Here is a 21,503-nt window from a genome sequence, read left to right as displayed (position 1 = left end):
GGGACAGGACCTACCCAAACTACAACCAGGTGCGCTGGCTTTGAGAGAGCTGCAGAGGCTGGGAGGAAGAGCATAAACCCAGCCCTTCCCATGGGTTAGTCCTTGCGCAGAACCAGACTTAGGAATTTCGCTGCTGTGCTCTGGGAGCGGGCGTGCAGCTTTCTCTCTTGCTTCCCTTCCCAACAAATAGCATCTTCCCAGATAGATTAGTTCTTGCATCTCCTAGTGTCATGCAGGCAAGAGACAGCCTCAGGTAGTGGTAAAAGGGAGCCCAGGATGTGCCCAATGCCAGTGAGTGGGACCGGGATGTCCGAACCCGACGCTGAGCAGCCGGCTGAGAGCAAGCATCGTCCAGGGGATGTTTCAGCCAGGGCATGGCATGCTCTGGTGGGGTCACCAGGATGACAGCACAGGAACTGGGCTGGGTTTTATGCTCCTTCTCCCCAAAGCCTTCCAAAAAATGTGCGTTTATGAAGTAGGCTGTATCCAGGGTTTATCTTCCAGCTGTGCTGTGGTGGTGTTCCCAGTGCCGTCCCAGCCAGGCACTCTGTGCTGGGGTGGTGGCATTTGCTGCCTCACTTTAGCTCTCACCCATTTGGAGCTGGCAGAGAACTGGGATGAGGCTTGTCCACTGCCCGTCAGCTGCCTCTGCTGCCTGCGCCGCTCTTGCCGCGCCCTGCCACCTACCATGGCTTTCTTTCCAGGACCAGGGAAGTGCTGGGTGCTGCTCAGCACCATCATTGCCGCCCCTCTTTTTGCTGGTCTCACAGATGCACCAAGCTGTTGTCTCTGGCCACCTTTTTTTGAATTTTCTTCTGGGTTTTCAAAATCAAAAGTAAAAAAATTTTACTGCTTGGTGGGCATGAGGGCAGGCAGAGCAGTGGGCTGCAGAGCTGCCGTGGCCACAGCATGGCATCTTGCGTGCGAGCTGCTGCCACGCAGACCAGGGGAGGAAAGGCTTTGCTGCTGCCCCGCTGCTGTGGGACGGGTGCTGCTTGGGCAGGAGGAAACCTCAAAATAAAAAAAACAAACCTGCAAAGCCTTGGTGACAGTGGTGGAGCAGCCCTTGCCCAAGAGGCGGGGGTGACATGCCCTCTGGGGTGCTGGTGAGCACAGATGCTGGTGGGAGCTGGGGGAAATCTTTGTCCGCTTGTGCTTGGCTGAGCCATTGCAAAAATCTTTAAGGCCTTCCAGAAGCAGAATTGGAGGGAGGCACTGCGTGGTGGTGGGCCGGGGTTGAGGTTTTGTCCTTTTTCCCTGTTTAAGCGCTGAGGGTCGATCCGCAGTGTCCCCAGCACGGGGCTGGTGCCTTGAACTGTGCAGTAAAGCTGCCAGCCCTTTCCACAACTTTCCTCCCCAGTCCCCACCAGCGCCAGCGCGGCAATAACTCCCCGGCTGAATGGCAGGTATTATGTTCTGGTGCACTAATGTTCCCGTTAATAAGCTCCTCGCCATTCACCGTGTGTTTTACTTTGATTCATCCCGACGGCAGTGCTATATAATGGACTATATACTGTAATTGTCCCCCATTGTCACCACTTAATAACTTAGTATGATGTTATCGCAGTAATTCGTATATTTTTTTTCAAACTTTGATGAATTATATTTTGTTCTTAGTGAATAAAAAAAAGTCAGGGAATGGTAAAAGGAGGCAGAAGTTAGACAGAAATCTGCTCCAATTGCAGAGCGGGCTTAATAATACAAATGTCCATAGCCGGTGTCTAGGCTGCTTTTGTTTCTGAGCTGCCGGGAACAGGCCATTGCACCAGCCGGGAAGGAGCTGCTATTAAATAGCATTTCTTTTTTAAAACATCTTGATCAGCAGGAATTGGCTCTGTGCTTGGGGGATTTATTTTGCTTTGCTTGCTCTTGACAAGCCCAACCTCAAACACAGCAGATGGGATTTACCTTGGTGACCATGGGCAGGGGCAAGGGGTGATGTCCATGGGTCAAGAGCCATGAGAATGGCCGTCACAGTGAGCAAGAGAGTGCAGATGTAGGTGGTTGTGCTGTGCATGGCTCAGGCATCACAACAGCCTCAACATTTACCTAGACATTTGGGGAGGAGTTTACGCCCAAGGTTGAGCAACAGCAGGTAGAAGAGCTGTTCTGGAGCCTGGACAGGCATCTTCTCCACATTTGAGCTCACTGGCTGCCTCTCCAGGTGAGATGTGCAACATCCCACCAGATATTAGTGACTCTGAAGCGTTTGTCAGCATCTCCGAGTGCTTATGGTTCCCGACCCCATGTCTGTCAGGGGAAGGAAAAGTCCAGAAGAGATCAAACCCCAAATGCGATGAAAATCAAGGCAGGGAGATGGAGCGCCCCAGGTGGGAGGCAGGGGAGTGCTCCTCGGCATCCACGAGGCGGCAGGTAGGGACCTAAATGAGTTTTTCCCTGTAACACATGTCCTGACCTTTTTTTAAAAATGAAATCTATTTTATTAATTTTTTCTTTTTATCAAATCCGTCCATGAAACATTAAAGATATGACTGTGGAAAAGGTCAAGAAACGTGTAGTTGTTGAAATCTTGTTCCAGTTGATGGCTTTTCCCTTAGGGGAGCTCTTCTGCGCCTTCTCCTCCCCCACCTTGGTCTTTAAAACAAAAAGTGTCAAGTCGCCTTGAGTTTTAGGTTTAACGGTAACGCGGAAATGTGCTCCTGGAGCGGGACGGAGGGAAGGGCATTGCAGGCTGCCCAGCAGTGATGCTGCCCTTGGGGAGATGCAGGGTCAGGCCAGCATTGCCATAAGGAAAACCTGAGCTGGAAAGGATTTCTCCTGACAAATGCAGACCCCAAGAGAGGGCTGTAGGCTCTCCAGCCATGCCGGAGCCATGTGCCCCAGGGAAGGGAGAGGCTCCTCCGGGGGCTGGTCTGCAGTGACGGCAGGTCTCAGATGAAATGAATAAAGACGAAGCCCAAGAAATGGGCGTAGTGGTGAGTGAATGTGCTTTGAGTCCCTCTCCTTGGATTGGGTGGCTCTTTATTTGCCATGAGAATGGAAGGCAATCACGCTTGCCGAAGGAGAGGGAGGGGAGCTGAGCTCTCATTACAGGGAGCTTTATTAGCACCAACGCTTTCTGGGTGCCACGTCTGCCAGGCAGGAGCTACGTGCAAAAGAACAAAACTACGTACAAAAGGACCAAGAGAAAGAAAGAAAGAAATTAAAAGACAATAATGGAGTCAGGAGTGGATCTGTACTGAAGCTCATTGGGCAAATTATATTCCAGGAATGTCAGGAGTCTGTGGAAGCCAGAAAATTGAGACATGTGGGATGAAGTCGAGTGGACACATCTCCTGCCAGGGGTTGGGCTGGGTGTTGCATGCAAGGGTGGGCATCGGACCCCCTTGCATCCATGGTGGTTGTTTGCTGCTGTTTGTTTCCTTCTTTTGTTGTAACACCAAGGAAGCTGGGTCATGAGTTCGCCTTGCTCTGCTGTAAAAACGCAGAGTCAACCGACACTTAAATTTTAGGCTCCAGACAAGAGAGAGCAGGTGAACAGAGGGCAAAACCAAAGCAACAACAATCTGGCTCCATCAGCACAGCAGCTGACCAGCAGCCTGGATTTGTTGTGTGGTCCATAAGCATCAACACAGGGGTAGGGGCTGAAGGGAAATACCGTGTGAGGATTTAGGGCTTTGAACAAGAAAGCAGAGGAGCAGGAAAGCGTGTTGGGACACCTTGGCAAAGAGCTTGAGCTTTGAGCTTTGCCAAAGAGCAAGAGGGTGAAGGGCCAAGAGAGGGTGAGTGAGCATCTTGATCTCAAAAAGGGGTGCATGATCCTTTCTCAAACCTGGACACTGGGGTGAAGAATGTGAATGATCCCATTGACCCAAAGGGTCACTCAGCTGACCCTCCTGCATCTCTTGGGAAAGGGGAATAACTGCCCTGGCAAAACAAGGCCAGGGTAGGGAAATGGCCTGAGATTTGTGTGTTATGTCCCCGGGCAGTTTACTTGTTTTCCCTGTTTGCTGGGTCTGAGTGTCCCTGACGCAGTGGCAATGCCAGCATCGACGGTGCTCAGGGGCTAAGTTAAACTCCAGAAGTCTTTTCTTACATTTCTATTGTGTAAATTCATAATAATGGACTTACAAAATAAAGCGTATAATTTGCTTGATAGATTGTCAGGCCATCTTTGTGTATAATTGTTGTGAAACCACAGTGATGGGTGAGCCCTGAGAGGCTGCCCAGCCCCCCCCGAGGCTCTGCCCAGCGTCCTGCTGCTCTGTCCACTCCTGTTTGCAGCATCCAAAGCTGTGGATCCTCCTTGGGAGGATTCAGTCATTGTAGTTTCCTCTCAGGTCTTTAAGGGCGCCATTCACCCCTCAGGTAGTACATTTTCTTTGCTCAACTTCATCTCCTACCTGTTTGCCATTCCCCCCTCTGCTGTGGCACAATCCCTCTGCTCCTGCGTGCGGTGCTGGCCACAGGTGCTGGCAAAGCCCTGGACCCTCCTGAGTGCTGCACCTGGGTGCTGTCAGTGTTGTCCCCGTGGCAGAAGAGGACGGCAAGAATGCAGAAAGGGTGGAGGTGGATGTCCCAAAGGGATGGAGATGGGTCCTGGCAGCTGGGAGGCTACCCCTTGCCCCATGGAAATGCCAGGGGTAGATGGATGAGTGTTGGGGTCACAGTGAGCTGTTGCATTGGGAAGAGCCATTTGGTGACCCGCTGAGCTTGCTTGCTTCCACCTCCCTGAAACTTCCCTCTGGTGCCTGGAGGTGCTGGGGCTTGATTGCCATTTTTCTGAAAGTTTGAGCAAAGCCGGTTCCAACTATGGTGCTTTTTTTTAGAGCAGAACACCACAGAAAAGTCCTTTACAGGATTTTTTGTGTTGCAGTTGCTTTTCTATGGTGTTTTAAACTGGCAATTTAAACTGCTCTGGTTGCATTTGTATGGCAGTGGTAGTGAGGTCCTGAGTTAGTGATGGGCATGCCCGACCCCTCTCAGGCTGCGGGAGGGTTGCTGGTGGCACTGGGGGACACGAGGAAGACGCCACAGGTGTCTCTGGAGGGTTTCAAGCCAGGAAGTTTTGGAGGCTCCTCTTGAGGCTTGCTGGGGGTGCAGGGTGGTGACATTTTGGTGCATTGTGGGGGGATTTCTATGTGCTGAAATTCAGCCTTACCATAAAAACTTAATAACAGAGGAGCTCTCGCTGCACCGTGATGTGCCGTATGGAAATCCCCACATGGCAGCAGGTAATAAACGAGGTGCTTTTTAAAGCTCGCACATCACAGCGCAGCAAGAGGTGATGCCTTAAAATAAATTGATTGCGAGAGGTTTCCAGTGCAAGCTTTCTAACAGCCTCCGCTTGAATGAAAGGTGAAGAGCTAAAGGGGAGAATTTCAAAGGCACAAAAGGCCTCATTCCCATGGAGTGGGGAGCCAGGGGCCCGCCAGGATGCAGGCGTGATGGCCGGCTGCACTTTGGGTTCCCAGGGATGCCCTCCTGCATCTCACGGGAGCTTCTCTGCAGTTGGTACCATGCAGAGCACTGGCAGGGGAAGAAGAGCCACTCCTTGAACTTCTTGTCATCTTAACATGGGACTTACTTCTCTGAAATAAGGAAGGATAAAGATAAGACTTTTTTTTTTTTTTGGAGACTGGCTGCTAAGACCTGGCCGGGCAAATTCCTCCTTCTCCTGCCCAAGTGGCAAGCTATATCACTTCCTTTCTTTTTTTCCTTTATTTTTTAAAAAACGTGTTCCCCCAAGCTCTAAGTAAAATTGATTTTTAAGTGAAACTATCTCTTATAATTGCCACAGAAATGCCTCATGGTTATTGTAATGGATATTGAACTGTGACAAGCTCTGCTTGATGATCATAACCGGAGCTCCACAGATTATTTGAATGTGGTTTAGGGAGTGCCATTGGAGTGAAGGATGGGGAGGAGACGGGGCTGGAGCAGTGGGCCGAAATGCCAACTAACATGTTTGCTAACCCTCCTGACACCACAGAAGCTGAGGCTGCTCTGGGACTTCGTGCCGTAAGGCGCCGTCTCCCGAAACCCTTTGCAGGAGCTGCATCCCTCCAGCCTGCCAAGCCCACCGCTCACCTGTCCCGCAGGAACCGACAGGGAAAGGAGAGGGAAGGAGCCTGGGGCAGCACCATCTCCTCCTCCTCAGCTCGGTGAACCTCCAGCCGTCGCATTTCCCCAGCCCTGACCTTCTAGCAAACGTGTCTTGACCTGAATGACTTCTGGTCATCTGAAACCTTATTGTGCAGCAAGTGAGCTGCTCACCACTCAGCAAATGACAACCACAGGGGAGAGTCCCCAGGCCCTTCCCGTCGTGGCAGAGCTCCAGCAGACCTGCTGCGCCATGCCGGTATGCTGTGTTTGTGCCCACTATCTCACCCGCCCCATCCCCGCCGTGCCGGTGCCACTGAGCACACAGCAGGACCCTGGCATTTGCTGTCCCCAAAGCAGCCAACAACGAGAGTCATGGGTAGTGGCGCTTGCCAGGCTTTTAGCTTTGGTGTGTGCAGCTGGCAGCCCTCCCGTTAGCAGCAGTGCGGCAGTTATTGGGGGGCTTGGACTGGGATGGGCAGTCCTGAAGTTGGGCAGCCCTGACACTGCTGGGACACGTCTGTCCCACCCACAGCCGACAAACAGCACTGGAGCCACGTTTGTTGGGTGGTTTGTATCCACCACCTCTCTGAGGTGCTGCTGACCTGCCCCAGCCCTGCAGCATCTCCCAGGAGCTGGCTGTCAATATTTCAGCTTCATCCCAAGAGAGACTTTCTTCCTTGTCAGCCAGGATTTTGTTTAGACCATTAAATAGTTAGACCTTAACTGATCTAGCTACTATGGAAGTGGTAGAAACTTCCATAAGGAACAGACTGGGCTTTCCCTGCCCTGCTCATCTTGTGAGCTCATGCTCCAGAAGAGAGCAAGAGGTGTGAAATGAGCACGATTTAAAGCTGCTGGGCTTGGATTTATCACCCAGGACAACCTTTGAAAAGCCATTTACATCCTTTGTTTTCTTCTCGCCATCCAACACTCCGTAAATTTTAGGCAAAAAGGATGCCTGATGTGCAGTCCTGAGTCCTCTTCCTCTTGAAGACAGTAATGAAATGAATGCGAGGGTCCCGATGGCAGCTTGCTGCAGCAACTCCTTCGCCTGCTGGTGCCAGGGATGAGTTTGGATCAGGCTGAGACCTGATGAGCTGAGCTCCTGCAGCTGAGGGACAGCAAGGGCCAGCTGTCAGAGCACTGGCCTGGCCGAGCACATCCTCTGTTATCTTCTATCCTATCTCAGAGGCTTGCGGTGTTTGCCCTAGTTTGGACTGGATCTGCTGGGGAATGTCCTCTAGTTTCTCACCTCTGCCTTTTTTGAGCTGCACGGCAGCCTGTAGCCATTTGGAGCAGCGTTCCCACCTGGCGCTGCTGGCCGGGGGCAGCCCAGGTGCCCCTGGGCAGGGACAGCATGGAGAGCCGTGCTGCCACAGGGCAGCTGCAGCCTCCTGCTCGGCTCTTCCTCTGGCTGAATATTGGCATCTCGAAGTAGAAGTCCCTGCTTTCTTCTCCATCAACTGTTGAAGGTGCAGAAAGGTATCATGACTGCAAATAGTGTGGCAAAGGAGACAGAGGAAAGTGTTTTTCTCAGGTCCTGAACAGAAGAGGCGAGTGTGCCTGGCTTGGCTGCATCCCAGAGCCAGGCAGAAGCACGTTCTAGCAGGGTTTAAGCGCGATGGCATTTAGCAGTACTGTTTAAAGGCATATCTAACGCGGGAGCGGGTTTTGCTGCCATATGTCCGGGACGAAAGGCAGGAGGATGCGGAAAGCAGCGATGCTGGTGTGGCTGAACTCCCTCTGCTGGCTCCGAGCAGGGGAAGGGGGCGGTGAGGGAGGCCAAGCCTGCCTGCACCTGCCGGTACCTGGCCCCTTCTGTCCGTCCTGCATCCCGTGTCTCTGTCTCACTGCTGGTGGAGGTGGGAACAGATCCTGCACCCTTGTGTTCACCCCTTCTCCTCCAGCAGGGATGGGGCAGTGCTTATTTGGCGTTGTATTGGTGAAAACGGGAGCCGGGGAGGGTCTGAGCAGTTGAGCTGAGGCTTTGCTGTTGCTGGTCCCCCGGGACAGGCGTCCTTGCGGGGGCACAGGGCACGGCCCTCCCTGCCCTCCTCCTCCCCTCCTGGGGAGCAATCAGGGCATTGGGGAGCAGGGGCAGAGCTGCTCTCTGCTTGCAGTTTCGGAAAGCAAATGTCAGCCCTCGTGGAGGGCAGAAACACAGGGAGAAGGGTAACAAAGAGGGGCTTTTCTTCAAGGGGAGAAGAGCTGAAGAGAGCACCTGGCAAGGCACATGCCGTAGGATGCCTGGTTACGTGCACTGTCCTTTTGCCCTTCGTGCTCTTCTGTTTGCAAGAAGTTAACCTGCTGTGGAGGCCTGAATGATACTTTGGGGTAGGAGAAACCCCCTGGGCAGCGATGCCCTCCCTTTCCTCCCACCCCTCAGCAAGCACATGGTACCCATCTGCTTGGGATGTTTCACTCCTCCACTCCTTGTGGTTGTTACAACCGGTGATGGTGTTTCTTACCAGCAAAAACTGTGGCTCTGGAGGAGAAGGAGCAGAGAGAGACATTGGCAGGGGAACAAGAGCCATGCACTGCTGGCCTGCAGAGCTGCGAGTTACTGAGATCGTCAGTAAAATGATTAAAGTTGTGGCTGCAGGGCTTGCCCCAGGCTCCCGGGGCTGGGTGCTGGCCATGCCACTGCCCCACATAGGGTCTGCAGTGACTCTGGATCTGATTTTGGTCCACGTTTGTGCTTATAACCCTCGCTGCTGGTGAGGCTGGCTCTGCGGAGGTGTCCATCGCTCACCACCCTGCCAGACCCCAGCAGCAAGCACCAGCTGGTACAACACCAGGGTCTGGAAGCCCTTGGAGGATTTACCACCTGCTCTTTACTATTCCCTGGGGCTTTATTTGCCCTCCCATGGGCAGGAGAGCATTAGCAGCCAGCACCAGCCCCAGCTCCATCCTCCCCTGGGGACGGGCTGGATCCGGGCACCAGAGGAGGAGAGACAGGCTCTGGCCACCCCTTTCCCTCCGCGTGGCCAAGAGAGTTATTGACAAACAAGTTAGTGCTCTGAAAGAAAAACGCTGCAGCATGTTTGAAGCTGCCTCCTTGATCAATACTCAGCCGCGGCTGAGCTCATTGCTGACTGGATTTCAGATGACGGCTGCCAGGGTAATAAGAGCCCTGGGATTAACTGTCTTGGAGATTATTACAGGATGAGATGCTTTGCTGCCTTACGGTGTTTACTCAAGATTTATATTCCCTACGTGTATATAAGGGGGTTGTCATCTTTTGTCACTGGTTGATCATTTTTTGATGGTGGTGTGTGCGCTATGCCGTTAGGGTTTGCTTAGGGGCGTGTGTGCAGTGAGTTTGGTGCACAGGGAGAGGACAGGCTGGGGACAAGAGGGAGAGCTGGGGCAGGGGCACCCTGGAGCTGGTGGCGGGAGGTGGGACTGTGGCACAGCGAGAAGCTGCCCTCTGCTCTGATGCACACAGGCAGACTGGGATGGAGGCACATGAAGCATGTGGAACGGGCTTTCACCTTTCTGGATGCTCCATGGTGACAGATGTGGTTTCGGGGTGCTCCATCCATGGAGCGGGGGTTGGTGCCAGAGGAGAGGGCTTGAGCCATCCTCATTCCTCCATCACGGAGGAGGAAGAGCTGCAAAACCAGCTCCCAGGGAGTGTTCCTGCCCGGGGTTTGGGTTGCTTGGCTTTGTCATGTGTGTTGGTTTTTCACCTTCTCGTCTTAACCTTTTACCTGTGTTTTCTCGCTTTGGGAGGAGGGCAGGGATGATGAGATGCTGCGTGGACCTCTCTGGCCCAGTAGCGCAGGGCTGTTTTAATCTCCAGCAAAGATCTCTCCTTCCAGCTGTGTGCTCAGGTGCGAGAGGTTAATACACTTCACACCATTCAGGAGGCGCCAAGATGAGGGTGATAACAGCCTAACAGCCGCACCGAGGGGATTTAAATGAAGGCTTAGCAGGAGTGGCTCTCCCTCGAAGCAAATATCCCTGGGCACACATAGCTGCTGTATGCCGGGCCATTGCTGGGCCCTTCCTTACTGGCTGCAGGGAGAAGCCAGGGCCGCCATCCCAGGCTCCCCAAGGAGCAGCGCCCCCCAGCATCGGCACAGGCCTGGGGTGCTTCATTTCTGTGCAGAGGCTTGGGATGCAGGGGCAGCGTTGCTGCTGTTATGCAGGGCTGCTCAATCTCCTCTTGCAGGGTTTTTGCCGTAATCCTGTTTTATAAATCCAGCCTTGGCCTTTGGCCTCCCCATGCCGCTCTGGTCTCTGCTCCGCTGCCTCCCAAGTTAAATCCACTGATCTGACCGAGTCAGGAACAGCCAGGCCATACTTATTGCCATGTGGGGGCTGGAGGGAGAGATTTTGCGAAGCGTTGGACCAGTTTCCCTTGGAAAGCTGCTGTGCAAAAATATTGGAGCAATGCAGGAGAGCCCCAGGTGTGATGGGGGAGAACGGGTGACGAGGAGGTGGGTCGCACCCTTGGGTGCTTGCTACGTCGAGGACAGTCCCTCTGCACGCTGGCCCCTCAAGCAGCAGGGATGTGGACAGCAGGGATGGTCCCCTCTGCCTAGAGAGGAGGTTGCTGTCCCTGCCTGTGCCAGCCCCGATGCTCAGAGCGTTTCCCACCACCTCACTCCCAGCAGCTTTGGGACATCAGACCGGCTGCCCCCAAAAGGTGCTGCCATGGGTGAGTGCATGTGGGTGAGCTGTGCCTGGGGTGGGGTGGGCGAGCTTGTGGGTGATCTGGGCTGAGAAGCAAGGTCCTGGAGGAAAGCGGGGGAAAAACAGCAGCCGTGTGTTTGGAGGTGCCATCCTCTACGCAGACAGAAGGTCACCCATCTTGTCCCCCCTATCCTTTCCCATGCGGCTTTTGGGAGGGAGGGCGTGCTCCCAGCTGTGCCACCTTTGCCACCACCTGCCCATCCTGAGTCTGTGCCGTCCCCGAGGCTCCTTAATCCCGGGTGAGCTGGTGAGCTGAGGAGGGAGCTCCTGATGGATCTGCCCGGGTGAGCAGTGAGGTGGAGAGGAGCGCCGAGCAGAATACAAAAGAGGCTGGGGTGTGATAAAGCCCGCACAGCACCTTCCCCCTCACAGACCCTCTGCTGTCGGGACCGCCAGACACAAATCCCTGGCAAATCTCCTGCTGGCCTTTTATGACCTGTGGAGTCATTTCAGTTTGGTGTTTCCAGCCTCTAAATCTCCTGTCCTTAGCCCTCGGTGACTTCTGGGAAAAGAACCATGCTCCTTAAAGTGCCACAGCCAGTGCAGTCCCTGCACCAGAGCCTGCTGGAAATTTGCAGGTATTTGACACCCATGCCTTATTTTTGGTAATACCTTTAATTTTTCTTGCTGTTTGAACCACACAATTGACAACCCCAGGTCCAAAGCTCCCAGGAGGATTTGGTGGCTGCTGTGTACAGGCAGGAAACCTCTCCCCAGCATGCTGCCTGCATCCTTGGCATCTCGCAGTCCCTGCACGCAGCACACCTTGAGATGGACTGATTGATCTGTAACACTTGAAAAATAATGGTTTAATCATTATTAAGGATTGGAAATAATCCTTGAGCTGTATCGATCACGATAACATTATTCATGATGAACTCATTTGGCATTAATGGGGACATCCTGCAGCAATGTATGACTCTGGGCAGACCTGTCACCTTCCTGGGGGAGATATGGCCGGGGGAGTTGCTGGAGCAGCAGCACCTTCCTGGCCCTAAAACCTGACTCCCAAGTCCTGCTTGTGAGCAAAGCTGTCCCAAATAACCCCCTTGGGGGCTCCGTCGTCGTTGCCATGGTTTTGGAGGATCCCCAATCCAGCGATTGCCCATCCCGTTCCTGCCAGCAGCCCATCTCTGGGCAGGGGCTGGCTGAGGCTCCCCTCTAGCACCAGCCTGGGATGGGCTGGGGCTGCTCCCACGGGAGCCCCCTGACACGGCATCGCTCTGAGCGTGTCCCCCAGCAGGGATGGAGACGGGCAGAGGATCCCCTGTTGCAGAGGAGGGATGGCTGGCTGCCCACTTGGCCCCTCTCTCCTCCCAGTCCCCATCTCAGTCATGTCATCAAAATGTCTTCAGTGAGGAAAACGCTGCAGAAGCAACAGCTGGGAGGCTCTGGGGCACTTCTCCCGGGGTGGGTGACTGCCGGCAGCTGGGAGCCTGCACAGCACCCTGCTATGGCTATGCTGTCCCGCCGTGGGCTCCCCTGTCCCTGCAATGTGCTATTTATCAAACATGAACATCTGGATTTATTTTTTTTAAAAAACAAAGTTGTGTCCAGATCGACTTTGACGAATTGACATTTTCCAGAGGAAAAATATCTTCCACTGAAGTGTCGTTCCTGGGTGTAGCCGTCCCTTATTGCACCATTTGCAACCCTCTAGGCACTTTGCACAAGGCGATGAATAGTTAAAGATGTTCATAAATCTTACCAACTATCTTACCAAGTATAGAAAAATGCATATTTCATCACTGCTGCCTTAAACACGACTTGGAATAAATGCTCACCTTTAATCAGCCATCTCGATATATAAACAGAGCACAAAAGCTCAGGGGAATGAGGTACAGAATTGGGGCCACAGCTTTTCTAGGCGGCTCCAGGGAGGCAGGGCTATGGCTGCGCAGGTGAGCCCCTGGCAAAACTGCCCTGAAAATTAACATTACTTGGCTTTTCTGTCCAGCCATGCGTTGTCTCCCATTCTCTTCTCTCTGCCACCAGAGCCATAGGTATTTTGCTTCAATGCTCAGCTGATAGCTGATCTTTCCCCTTGGATGCTGGCCACTGAAAGCAAGCACTTTGATTTGGAAATCAAGATCAAAGAAAGAGAAAAGATTAAATAGGAATGTTTCGACCAGTGTGTGCCGAGATTATGCAGTGATGGATACACATTTCCCTGCATCTGATAAGAACAAGCTGCATTCTCTGGCTGGGGAGGGCCAGATCTATGATGTCTCTCACTGCTCATCATCTTACTGTCACGTACCTGTGCTTTGACGTGCTCCCGGTAATACAGCACCCACCGTCGTGGCCCTGCTCCCACTGTGCTGCTGGGGCTGGGTGCTGCTGGGGCTGGGTGCTGTTGCTCTCCTGCAGGCAGCGGGGCATGTGAAGGAGACACTGTGAAGCCTCAGCACTTCCTTTCCCCCGAGCATCCACTTAGAAGGACTGGGGCATTTTGCATCCCTGTGTGCTGACGGGAGTGATGGAGGAACTGGTGACAGCAGGGATGGCAGCTGAGGCACATGCAGCTGTGCCCAGGGCTCCTGCTCACCTCCCCGGAGATCATTGTCTGGTGTGTGCATGCTCTTATAGCCAGGCACTCTCTGCGCCCTGGGGTAATAAATTCCCAGGGACGTAGCTGGACTTCACTGCCACCCCAGTGGGCTCCTGCCGGCATGCCAGGTCCCCTCTGAGCAAAGGAGTGCTGCTCTCTTCTGGGATTTGTGGTTCACAGCGTGAAAGTTGGGTGTGCAATAGCACTGGGAATCTTATGTGCAACTCTGCAGTGCTCCCCAAGCAGTGATTTGCGGTTGTTTGGCCCAGGATGTCACCCCGTTGTCGGTGCTCCTTCCTCCTCCTCCCAGCCAATTCGGGGGGCTGGAGGCGGCCAGGGCTCCCCTCCCTCACCATGCTCTGGCTGCTGGCATCACTTGTGTGGAGCAGAGTGTGTCCGGTCCCACTGGTGATGCAGCAGTGCCTGCTGTAAGGCACGGCTTTGCTTGATGCGTCTCCCACTAACTCGCTAGGGAGTCTTCCTGAGCTGCAACAGCCTCAGAAGCCTTGTGGCCAATTAACCCCATACAGATTAGCCACTCAGTCCCTGGAGCTGAGACCTCTGTGGCATGTATCTCCAGGGAGCCTTGTAAAGCTGACGGCTGGTGGGGAGCGAGTGGGCTGTGCCAGGTGCTGCGAGGCTGCAGAGATAAACCCCATGCCCTTGCGAGCAGTGAGGGTGCCCGTGACCCAGGGGCCCAGGTGGCCCTCGGCTCTGTGGGCTGGCTCAGGACACAGTGCTACCTCCAGCTGGGCTTTGGTGCTAATCGGGTTGTGCAGCCCTGGCAGGCAGCTCCCCAGGCAGCTGCCCGCACCCCCGGGGGCCTGGGGCTGGTCGAGGGAAAGGTCTGTGTCACTTGTTTTGCTCTTGGCTTTATTTGCTTAGTGATGCAGAGCGGATCCTGTTGGAAAGCCTGGAGCTCTTGCCCTGTCTGTCCCCTTTGGCTCTATTAAAGGCCAGATTGCAGCTTCTTCCCAGCACTGCCAGTACTCCAGGGACTGCATGGTCTCCAGCCCTGCCCTGCTGCACCCTCTGTGCTGGTGAGGCCTCTCATGGCTGAGCCCGAGCCCAGCAAGACTGCCCCGGTACTGAGCATTGCCCCATCCTGCTCCTGGTGAGCCCTGGTTCCTCTGGCTACCCCAGCGCGGGCAGCAGCCTGCCTGTACTGCCTCCAGAGCCATCAGGATGGAGACACTTTTGTCTCCTTTGAAGCCTCACATGCTTTAGCAGAGAAGGTTGTGCTTGCCCCAGCCTTGGGTGAGACCTGGCCAGGCAGCCCGGCCCTGGAGCCTCCCGCTGCAGGCAGCAATTGCAGGCAGAGCTGCTGCATCTCATAGCTGGTTCCTCTCCTGCTTGCCAGCTCCCTGGGAGCACTGGTGTGTTGCAGACGGGCTCAGTGCCACTGAGTCAATGGCCCTGGGCATGTGATGGCGTAAAGGAGGGCACAGGCATGTGAAGGAGTTAATCCAGGTGGGCAGAGCCACGCACCTCTGGGCCCCAGCACTAGGGCATTTCGAGGGGGTTTTCAAAGCATTTTTGAAAGGTCTGCCCTTCCCTGCAGAAAGTTGGGGGCTGTTGGCACAGGGACCCAGGTTCAGCCCTTGCCCAGCACCGCAACTGAGAGCCTGCCCATCTCCAGTGGTAACGCCAACAGCCGCCAAGCTGCAATGGCTCAGCCCTGGTTTAGTTCAAGTGGCAGCAATTCCTCTGGAGACATTGCTTTGCTCCAGGAAAGGCGGGAGCAAGCAGAGAAACACCAGCTCCCCATGCTAGGGATGTCCTCCAGGCGTTGCTGCCCATGATCCCTCCTCTTGCCCCCCTGCCCGCATGGCAGAGGGGTGGCAGGGTCCTGGGGGATCCCCCAAACAGAGGTATGGTGGGTGCTGGGGTGGCATCCATGGTCCTAGGTTGACATGGGCAATGCCTGGCTCCTCTCGCTTTCCCTGGGCTCACTTCTCCTCTCCGGTTTGCTTTGCAGAGACTTGCCAACGCGGCAGAGAAGTTCCAGAAGGCTCACCACTGGCAGGACAACATCCGGGTAAGGCTCCGCGCGTGCCCCAGCCGCTCCCACCCCCTTCCCTCCTGGAGCTCTGCGGAGGCACAGGAATCAGCTCCTCGTCCCATCCTTGCTCCCATCCCTTGGCTCTTCCTTCCCTCCTTGCCCTCGTTCTCAGCTCCCTTGCGAGTTACTGCCTGCCATGCTGTGCTACTCAGCACGCAGTGGCCCCAGCACTGCTGCCTGCCAGCACTAACGAGAGCAAATGAAGCAATTTTGAGCTCATTTCCAGCCTCGCCTCTGCCTGCACACGCTGTAAGGAGAAGGCAGGAGGTGAAGGTCAAGCTGGAGACTCAACACTGAGGGTTTGGGGGCCGGAGGGACTCTTACGCCCCCAGCCATCTCCAGCAGCTTTGGTGCCGAGTGGCGTCTCGTGCAGGGTGACGGCAGTGATTGCTCATCCATGGCACCTGCCAGCAGTTGCAGTGGGGGCTGTTTCTGGGGGAAGGAGCAATCTGGGCTGGGAGAGGGAAGATACGGGTTTAATGATTGCATTTGACTTTGTAATTCTGGTGGTGATAGCGCTCAGCGGGAACCTGAAGGATTCTGTCTGGAAATGCTCTCGAATTATAACAATAATACAAAAGGAAGGAAAGATTGTTTTCCTTCCAGTGCAAATGGAGTCTACAATAAAAAATACTCCTGAGCCACCCAGCCCCTTCCTCTGGGTTGGGCCAGATCCTGCCCGGCCCCAGGGAACCCCCTGCAGTCGCTGAGGGGACAGCCCCGCTGCTGGGCCTTGCTGGTGTGTTTTGGGGGGGTATTTCTCTGTCTGCAACCGCGATCTGCTCAGGGAGGAGAGGAGGTGAGGACCTGGAGCCACATCCTGTTCATGCAGAACCTCTTGCCATTGGCGATGGTCACCACGGTTTGATGTGGAGAGGGAGAGGCAGGAGGAGCAGAAGAGAAGACAAAGTGTTGACCTGCTTGGCTTTTGTTCGCCACGTGGCCAGCATGGCATGGATGCTCATGGCCGGTTCTTGTCCCCCCAGGAGCTGTGTCCCGTAGGCACTCGGGGAGGCTGAGCTTGCAGGGGTCTTCCTGTCATTAGCAGAAGCAGCCTCTCTAAGGAGAGGTGAGGTGTCCCCACCGGCCCTCCCGTCCAGCAGACAGTTGTCATAGGCACTGGTGGTCACCAAGATCTTTCTGCGTGAGAGTGCTGCTGAATTACTGTCACCTTTTTCCAGGAGGCCGGTGGAGGGGAGGTTAAGAGGATAGTGAGGTTTGGTGTGGGTGCCAGCTGATGCCAACACCGGTGCCTTGCCAGCACCTCAGCTGCAGGCTCAGGGCTCCCAGGGGAGGCTGGGAGCAGTGCCGGGGGAGCCGTGGGCATCTCCCACAGGCTCTCATCTCCACCCCTAGTGCTGGCCTGATCTTGTGTGTCCCCAGGGCACCTCATCCCCAAGCAGCACCCAAAGCTTGGCTGTGGGCACCCCAGGGACATCGTGGTGGCCCCATGCACCCTGCGCTGGGCTGGCACCCAGGGGTGGATGCCCTGTGGCCAGGGCACGGGCAGGGCAGGCAGAGCTGGAGCAAGGTCCCTGCCTTTTGCAGCAGTCCTCGGTGCTTCTGCTCATCCCCTGGGCCACAGGGACAGGCAGCTGCTGCGCTGCAGGGACTCCTGCTGCGTGGCCCCTCCACAGCCCCAAAGAGCTCCCTCTCCATCCAGACCCAGCTTCCTTCTGCTGCGAGAAGGATAACAGTCAGGACACAAAACATGCCAGGAAAGGCTGTAGCGCTGGGGAGCTCTTGGCTCGTTTTGCCATTCACGACACAAACCTTTCAGAAATCCACTTTCCTAGAAAAAATATTTTTAATAGCACTGTTTGCAACCACTTAATCAAGGTAATTAGGAGCGAGTCACCCAGAAACAATGTGCAGCGATGCGTCACCACAGACCTCGCCGCAGCTTTATCAGGACAGCCCAGACCCAGCTGGGACACTTGATGGACTGGCCCAGCTCTGCGCACAGCACCCGGAGTGCTGGGTGTTTGCCCCGCCACAGCTGGCAGCCCTGCCTGTCAGAGCCCTGCCTGCATCAGCCCTGCCTGCAGCAGCCCTGGTTCCCGGGCAGAGCAGAGGGACAGAGGGGCTGCGTAAACAGCTCCTGCTGCCGGGGTTGAACCTCCTTTTGCCGTCCTTCATCCGTAAAATGGCAGGGCATGGTCAGACCTGCATGACAGCACTGGTGACACTGGCTCTGCTGCTGCTCCCAGCTTGTTGCGGGTGCTGGCACGGCAGCGGGCAGGGAAGGCGGCAGCGCAGCATCCCTGGCTCCTCCTCTCCTCCCTTCCCATGGAGCAGCTAGTTCCTTCTGGCCACAGCTCTCCCCTCCTCTCCCAGCGTGTCGCGTCCTAACCTCGCGCCGGAGTCGATGACAGATTGTGGCGAGTGCGGTTATTTTTGTGTTTCCATCCGAAGGCGCGCCGGCAGATGCTGAGTGTTTGCGCTGCATTAGTGCTAATGGCAGCCCCATTAAACCTCGCTGCAGATGGGTTGCTATGGAAGTCCAGGGGAAATGAAACAGGAGCAGGAGCCGGAGTGGCTGGGAGGCTGCTGCCAGCAATCACTCACGACCCATCTCTGTGGGGAAAGTTTCTTTTTTCTCACTTTTTTTTGGTGTTCCCAGCTGCACACTGGCCATGCTGGCCTTTCTGAAGGGGTTAAGTTCGGCCTCCCACCTCAGGGGGCTTTGCAAAGCACCTCCCTGTTCCCGAAACACTCCCCCCTGCCCCACGCTGTCCTGCCCTGTCCCTGCTCCTTGTCATCGCCCACCCTCAGGCCCGCCATGTCTCATGGCCATGCCAAGCCAGGGCCGTGTCCCCACATGTCCCCAGAGCTCCCCTGGACACTGGAGCACTTTCCTTGGCTGAAAGCAGTCTTGGCCCCAAGGTCACCCATGTAGTGGCACCCGGGGCACCCCTCACATTGTCCCTCCAGCTCATTTCACCCCCAGGCTGGGTGGCAGCTCGGGATGGCACGGTGGGCTGGGACAGGGGGACCACAGGGCAGGCCATGGTGCGGGGCCGTTGTATCACCCTCGGTGATTTGGAGGGGGGAAAAGCTGTGCCCTTCCCCACCTGCCCAGCGAGGGTCTCTCAGGGCTGCACGTTCACCCACCAGCCAAGGCTGGTGGAGCCCCAGAAAGGCAAGAACCGGGTCCAGTTGCCACGGGGTGGGCTCCCACCACGGGGCACTGTGACCACCTGGCAATGGTACAATAAGAGACCACAAAAAGCTCCCAGTTCGCAGTGGCCTGGTCAACCAGTTTTCCCAGTGAGAAGCTTCTGGCCTCCGGGCTCGCACCCAGGCCTCTGCAGGGGGTCCGCTGGGACAGGCTGGCTCCACTCTGTGCAGAGCCAAGGGGGTCTGTCCCTTGAGACACATCAGTGCTGTCCCCCTGCTCTGGATGTCCCCAGACCTGTCCCCCAGCTGTGGCAGCCATGCTGAGCCCCGCATGCAGACTATCCCCCGCAGCAGATGGAGGTGCCAGGGCTGCAGCCCACACCGCAATGCTGTTTACCAGGTTTCCATCCTGTTTGCCACCCTGCTCAGGCGAGAGACCTGCAAAATGTACCTATAAAAACGCTGGAAGGTCATGTTGAGTTTTTTGCTGCCATCCTTTGTATCCATCCTCGCTGACAAGCTGCCGTGCTGCCCGTCGGGTGTCCCAGCCAGCTCCATGTTCTCCCAGCTCCTCTCTGCCTGCATGCTCTGCTTTCCTCCAGGGTTTTCCAATGCCTTAGGTTCTTTTCCAGACCTTCAGCCGTGTCCCAGCATCATCAGCGGGGTCACTGGTGTCCTGCACCCCCACAGCACGCAGGAGCAGGGGCCATGCTGACCCGGGGGATGCTGTTGAAGGCGCAGGTCTGCACCGCCAGCCATGAAATGCATCCCAGGGCATCGTCATCACTGCGTATCTGTCTGCTGGGGCTGCTGGAGCTATTTGTCCCTTTAAAAGGGACACTCCGACGCTGCAGAGAGCCATCCCCGCATTTATGTGCGCTTGGCAGGATTATATAAATTGCCTTTAAAAGTTGACTTCTTTATAAGCCATTTTCTGCTTCATAAAATGTTTATTACTGTTGTTTTTCTCCCAGTTCTTCTTCCTCGCTGCATTTTCCATCACTACAATGGGAAGTTCCCCTCTTCCTCTGCCTGCTGCCCCCCTGCCTCCTACCTCTCCCCAGCTTTCGGGTGCTGGAAAGGGACGTTTGAAGGGTCAGAGCTCAGCAGGCCCTTTCTCCTTGGAAAAGAAAAATAGCTATACATTGAGCTGCAGATGCAAGAGCTGCTGGGGACAGGGTTTAACTGCTAGGCACAGCACGGGTGGTTTTGGTGTGCGGTGGCGTGCGTGGAGGCGGTAGAGGGAGCGCGGGCAGCCCCACGCCGCTGCCCCCATCCCTAACCCCCACCTGCAAGCACGCAAGCAAATAACAAAGCCCAGATAATTTCAGGCTCCATTAGAAACGAAACTCTGGGGAAAACAGGAATACTGTTTGCCAAATGGGGAAGGACAGCAGGAATAATAGAGATTTTGCTCCCAGTCAGCCAAGAAAAGCGAGGGATAAAGCAGGGGGACGTGGTGGCATGGCTGGATGGCCCTCCGCGGCCGTCCAGCCCTGGATGGAGCACCCCTCCAGGCACGAGGCCCTGCCGACCAGCTGCTCCATCCAGCATCGCCATGGCTGTGGCGGCTGTGCCACAGCCGCGTGTGGGCACCAGCAGCTGTTCCCGAGGGTTTGCCGCAGCGATGCAGGCAGGTCTTTGTGTTCAAAGCAGAGTTAGAAGGGCGAATGCCAGTTCCTTATCCCTGTTTCATTTTTCTCCTCCTTTAATTACAGATCCTACTTATCGGCCAAGAACAGAAAGATCGTCGCCGTAACCTTGCACTTGCCCTTGTAGAAGGTTTACCTAAAAAGTTAGAAAATAAAATCAAATACTCTAATTTGCAGTCGTCTTGCCATTTCAAACCCAGTTTTCATTACAGCACAGAAAGTGCATTGAAGCTGTGTTTATAACCCTCTTTTAGATAACAAATCACATTTTCTTTTAGCTGGCGAGTGTGTAGAATTGATATTTTTTTTTTCAGTTTAATGGGTTTGTGTGTTCAGGAATGATCTCCATCAACTGAGAGTCTTTATTGTGTTTGATATAATGTCAGCTTTCATTACGCTCGGAGAATTACTGTGTTAAAGCACCAACCTTGCTGTAGAGCTGTTCTGGCCGAAACACAGAACAAGAAAATCATTCACAAAAACCCTGCGTTGGTGCCATTCCCTCTTAAAAGCCAAGGATGGGGTTTGAGGGGGCTCCCCTTGCCCCCCACTCTGGAAGATGGCTGGGCCACCCATGGTGGTCCCATTGGTGTGACGGTTTGGTGCATGGGCTGCTGACTTTCCTCCCGGTGCTGCCATCCCGTCCTGTCCCATCCATCCTGTCACTGGCAGGGCAGGGGGTCCCTGCCACCCACCAGCTCTGCATGGGTGCTGGCATCCCTGTGGTACCCGGGTGCAGCAGAGGGGAGAGGTGGATGCATCTCATTCGAGGCAGGCTCGAAGGAACAGGAGCGGACAGGAGATGCCATGTAAAGAAGAATAGCCGGCGAGGCATGATCAGATAAAACATCTTCTCAGGGAGATGAAAAAACTGTTGACGGGTCACTTAAATATTTCCCCAGCTCTGTCAGAGAGGCAGGAGGAGGAAATTGCTTTTAAAAAAAAAGATGCCAAAGCAGATTATGATGACTGTTTCCACCTGTCCTCGGTAACGCATACGGTCTCTGCTGCTGGGTAGGGTGCAAAGGGACTTGCATGGTGAGGGCTGCAGGAGAGGCACGGTCCCCACCAGATCGGTCCTGGGTCCATCTGACAGCCCAAGGTGGCTGGGGCTAACTGTGAATAATTTCCTCTTCCTGGGGACTGGGGAAGGATTCATCATGATGCTTATGGACAAGGATAGCTCTAGCCTGGTGGAAATAAAAGGTTCAGCCCCTACCAGCCGCTGCCAGTGTTTTTCATGATGCCCAGAGCCAGGCGTGGCTGTGATTGCAGGTAGGAATTTCTCCCAGGAATTTATCTAGTCCCTTTGGGAGCCTGTTCCTGGCTATGGCCCTCACACCGACCCATG

The 21,503-nt window shown here is 55.0% G+C and overlaps 1 protein-coding gene across 1 annotated transcript in view; it reads left to right on the top strand.

The window, feature by feature from the left end:
- CACNA2D2 (calcium voltage-gated channel auxiliary subunit alpha2delta 2) overlaps positions 1-21,503 on the top strand; it is a 202,312-nt gene that overhangs the window by 141,864 nt on the left and 38,945 nt on the right. The window contains exon 3 of the mRNA XM_082322200.1: positions 15,297-15,356. Within this exon, the coding sequence (XP_082178326.1) occupies positions 15,297-15,356 (60 nt within the window). The remainder of the gene's footprint in view (positions 1-15,296; positions 15,357-21,503) is intronic.

The sequence above is a fragment of the Platalea leucorodia genome (assembly GCF_965183815.1).
Source record: "Platalea leucorodia genome assembly, chromosome: 9".
Classification (NCBI taxonomy): Eukaryota; Metazoa; Chordata; class Aves; order Pelecaniformes; family Threskiornithidae; genus Platalea; species Platalea leucorodia.
This window is presented reverse-complemented; position numbering and strand designations above follow the sequence as displayed.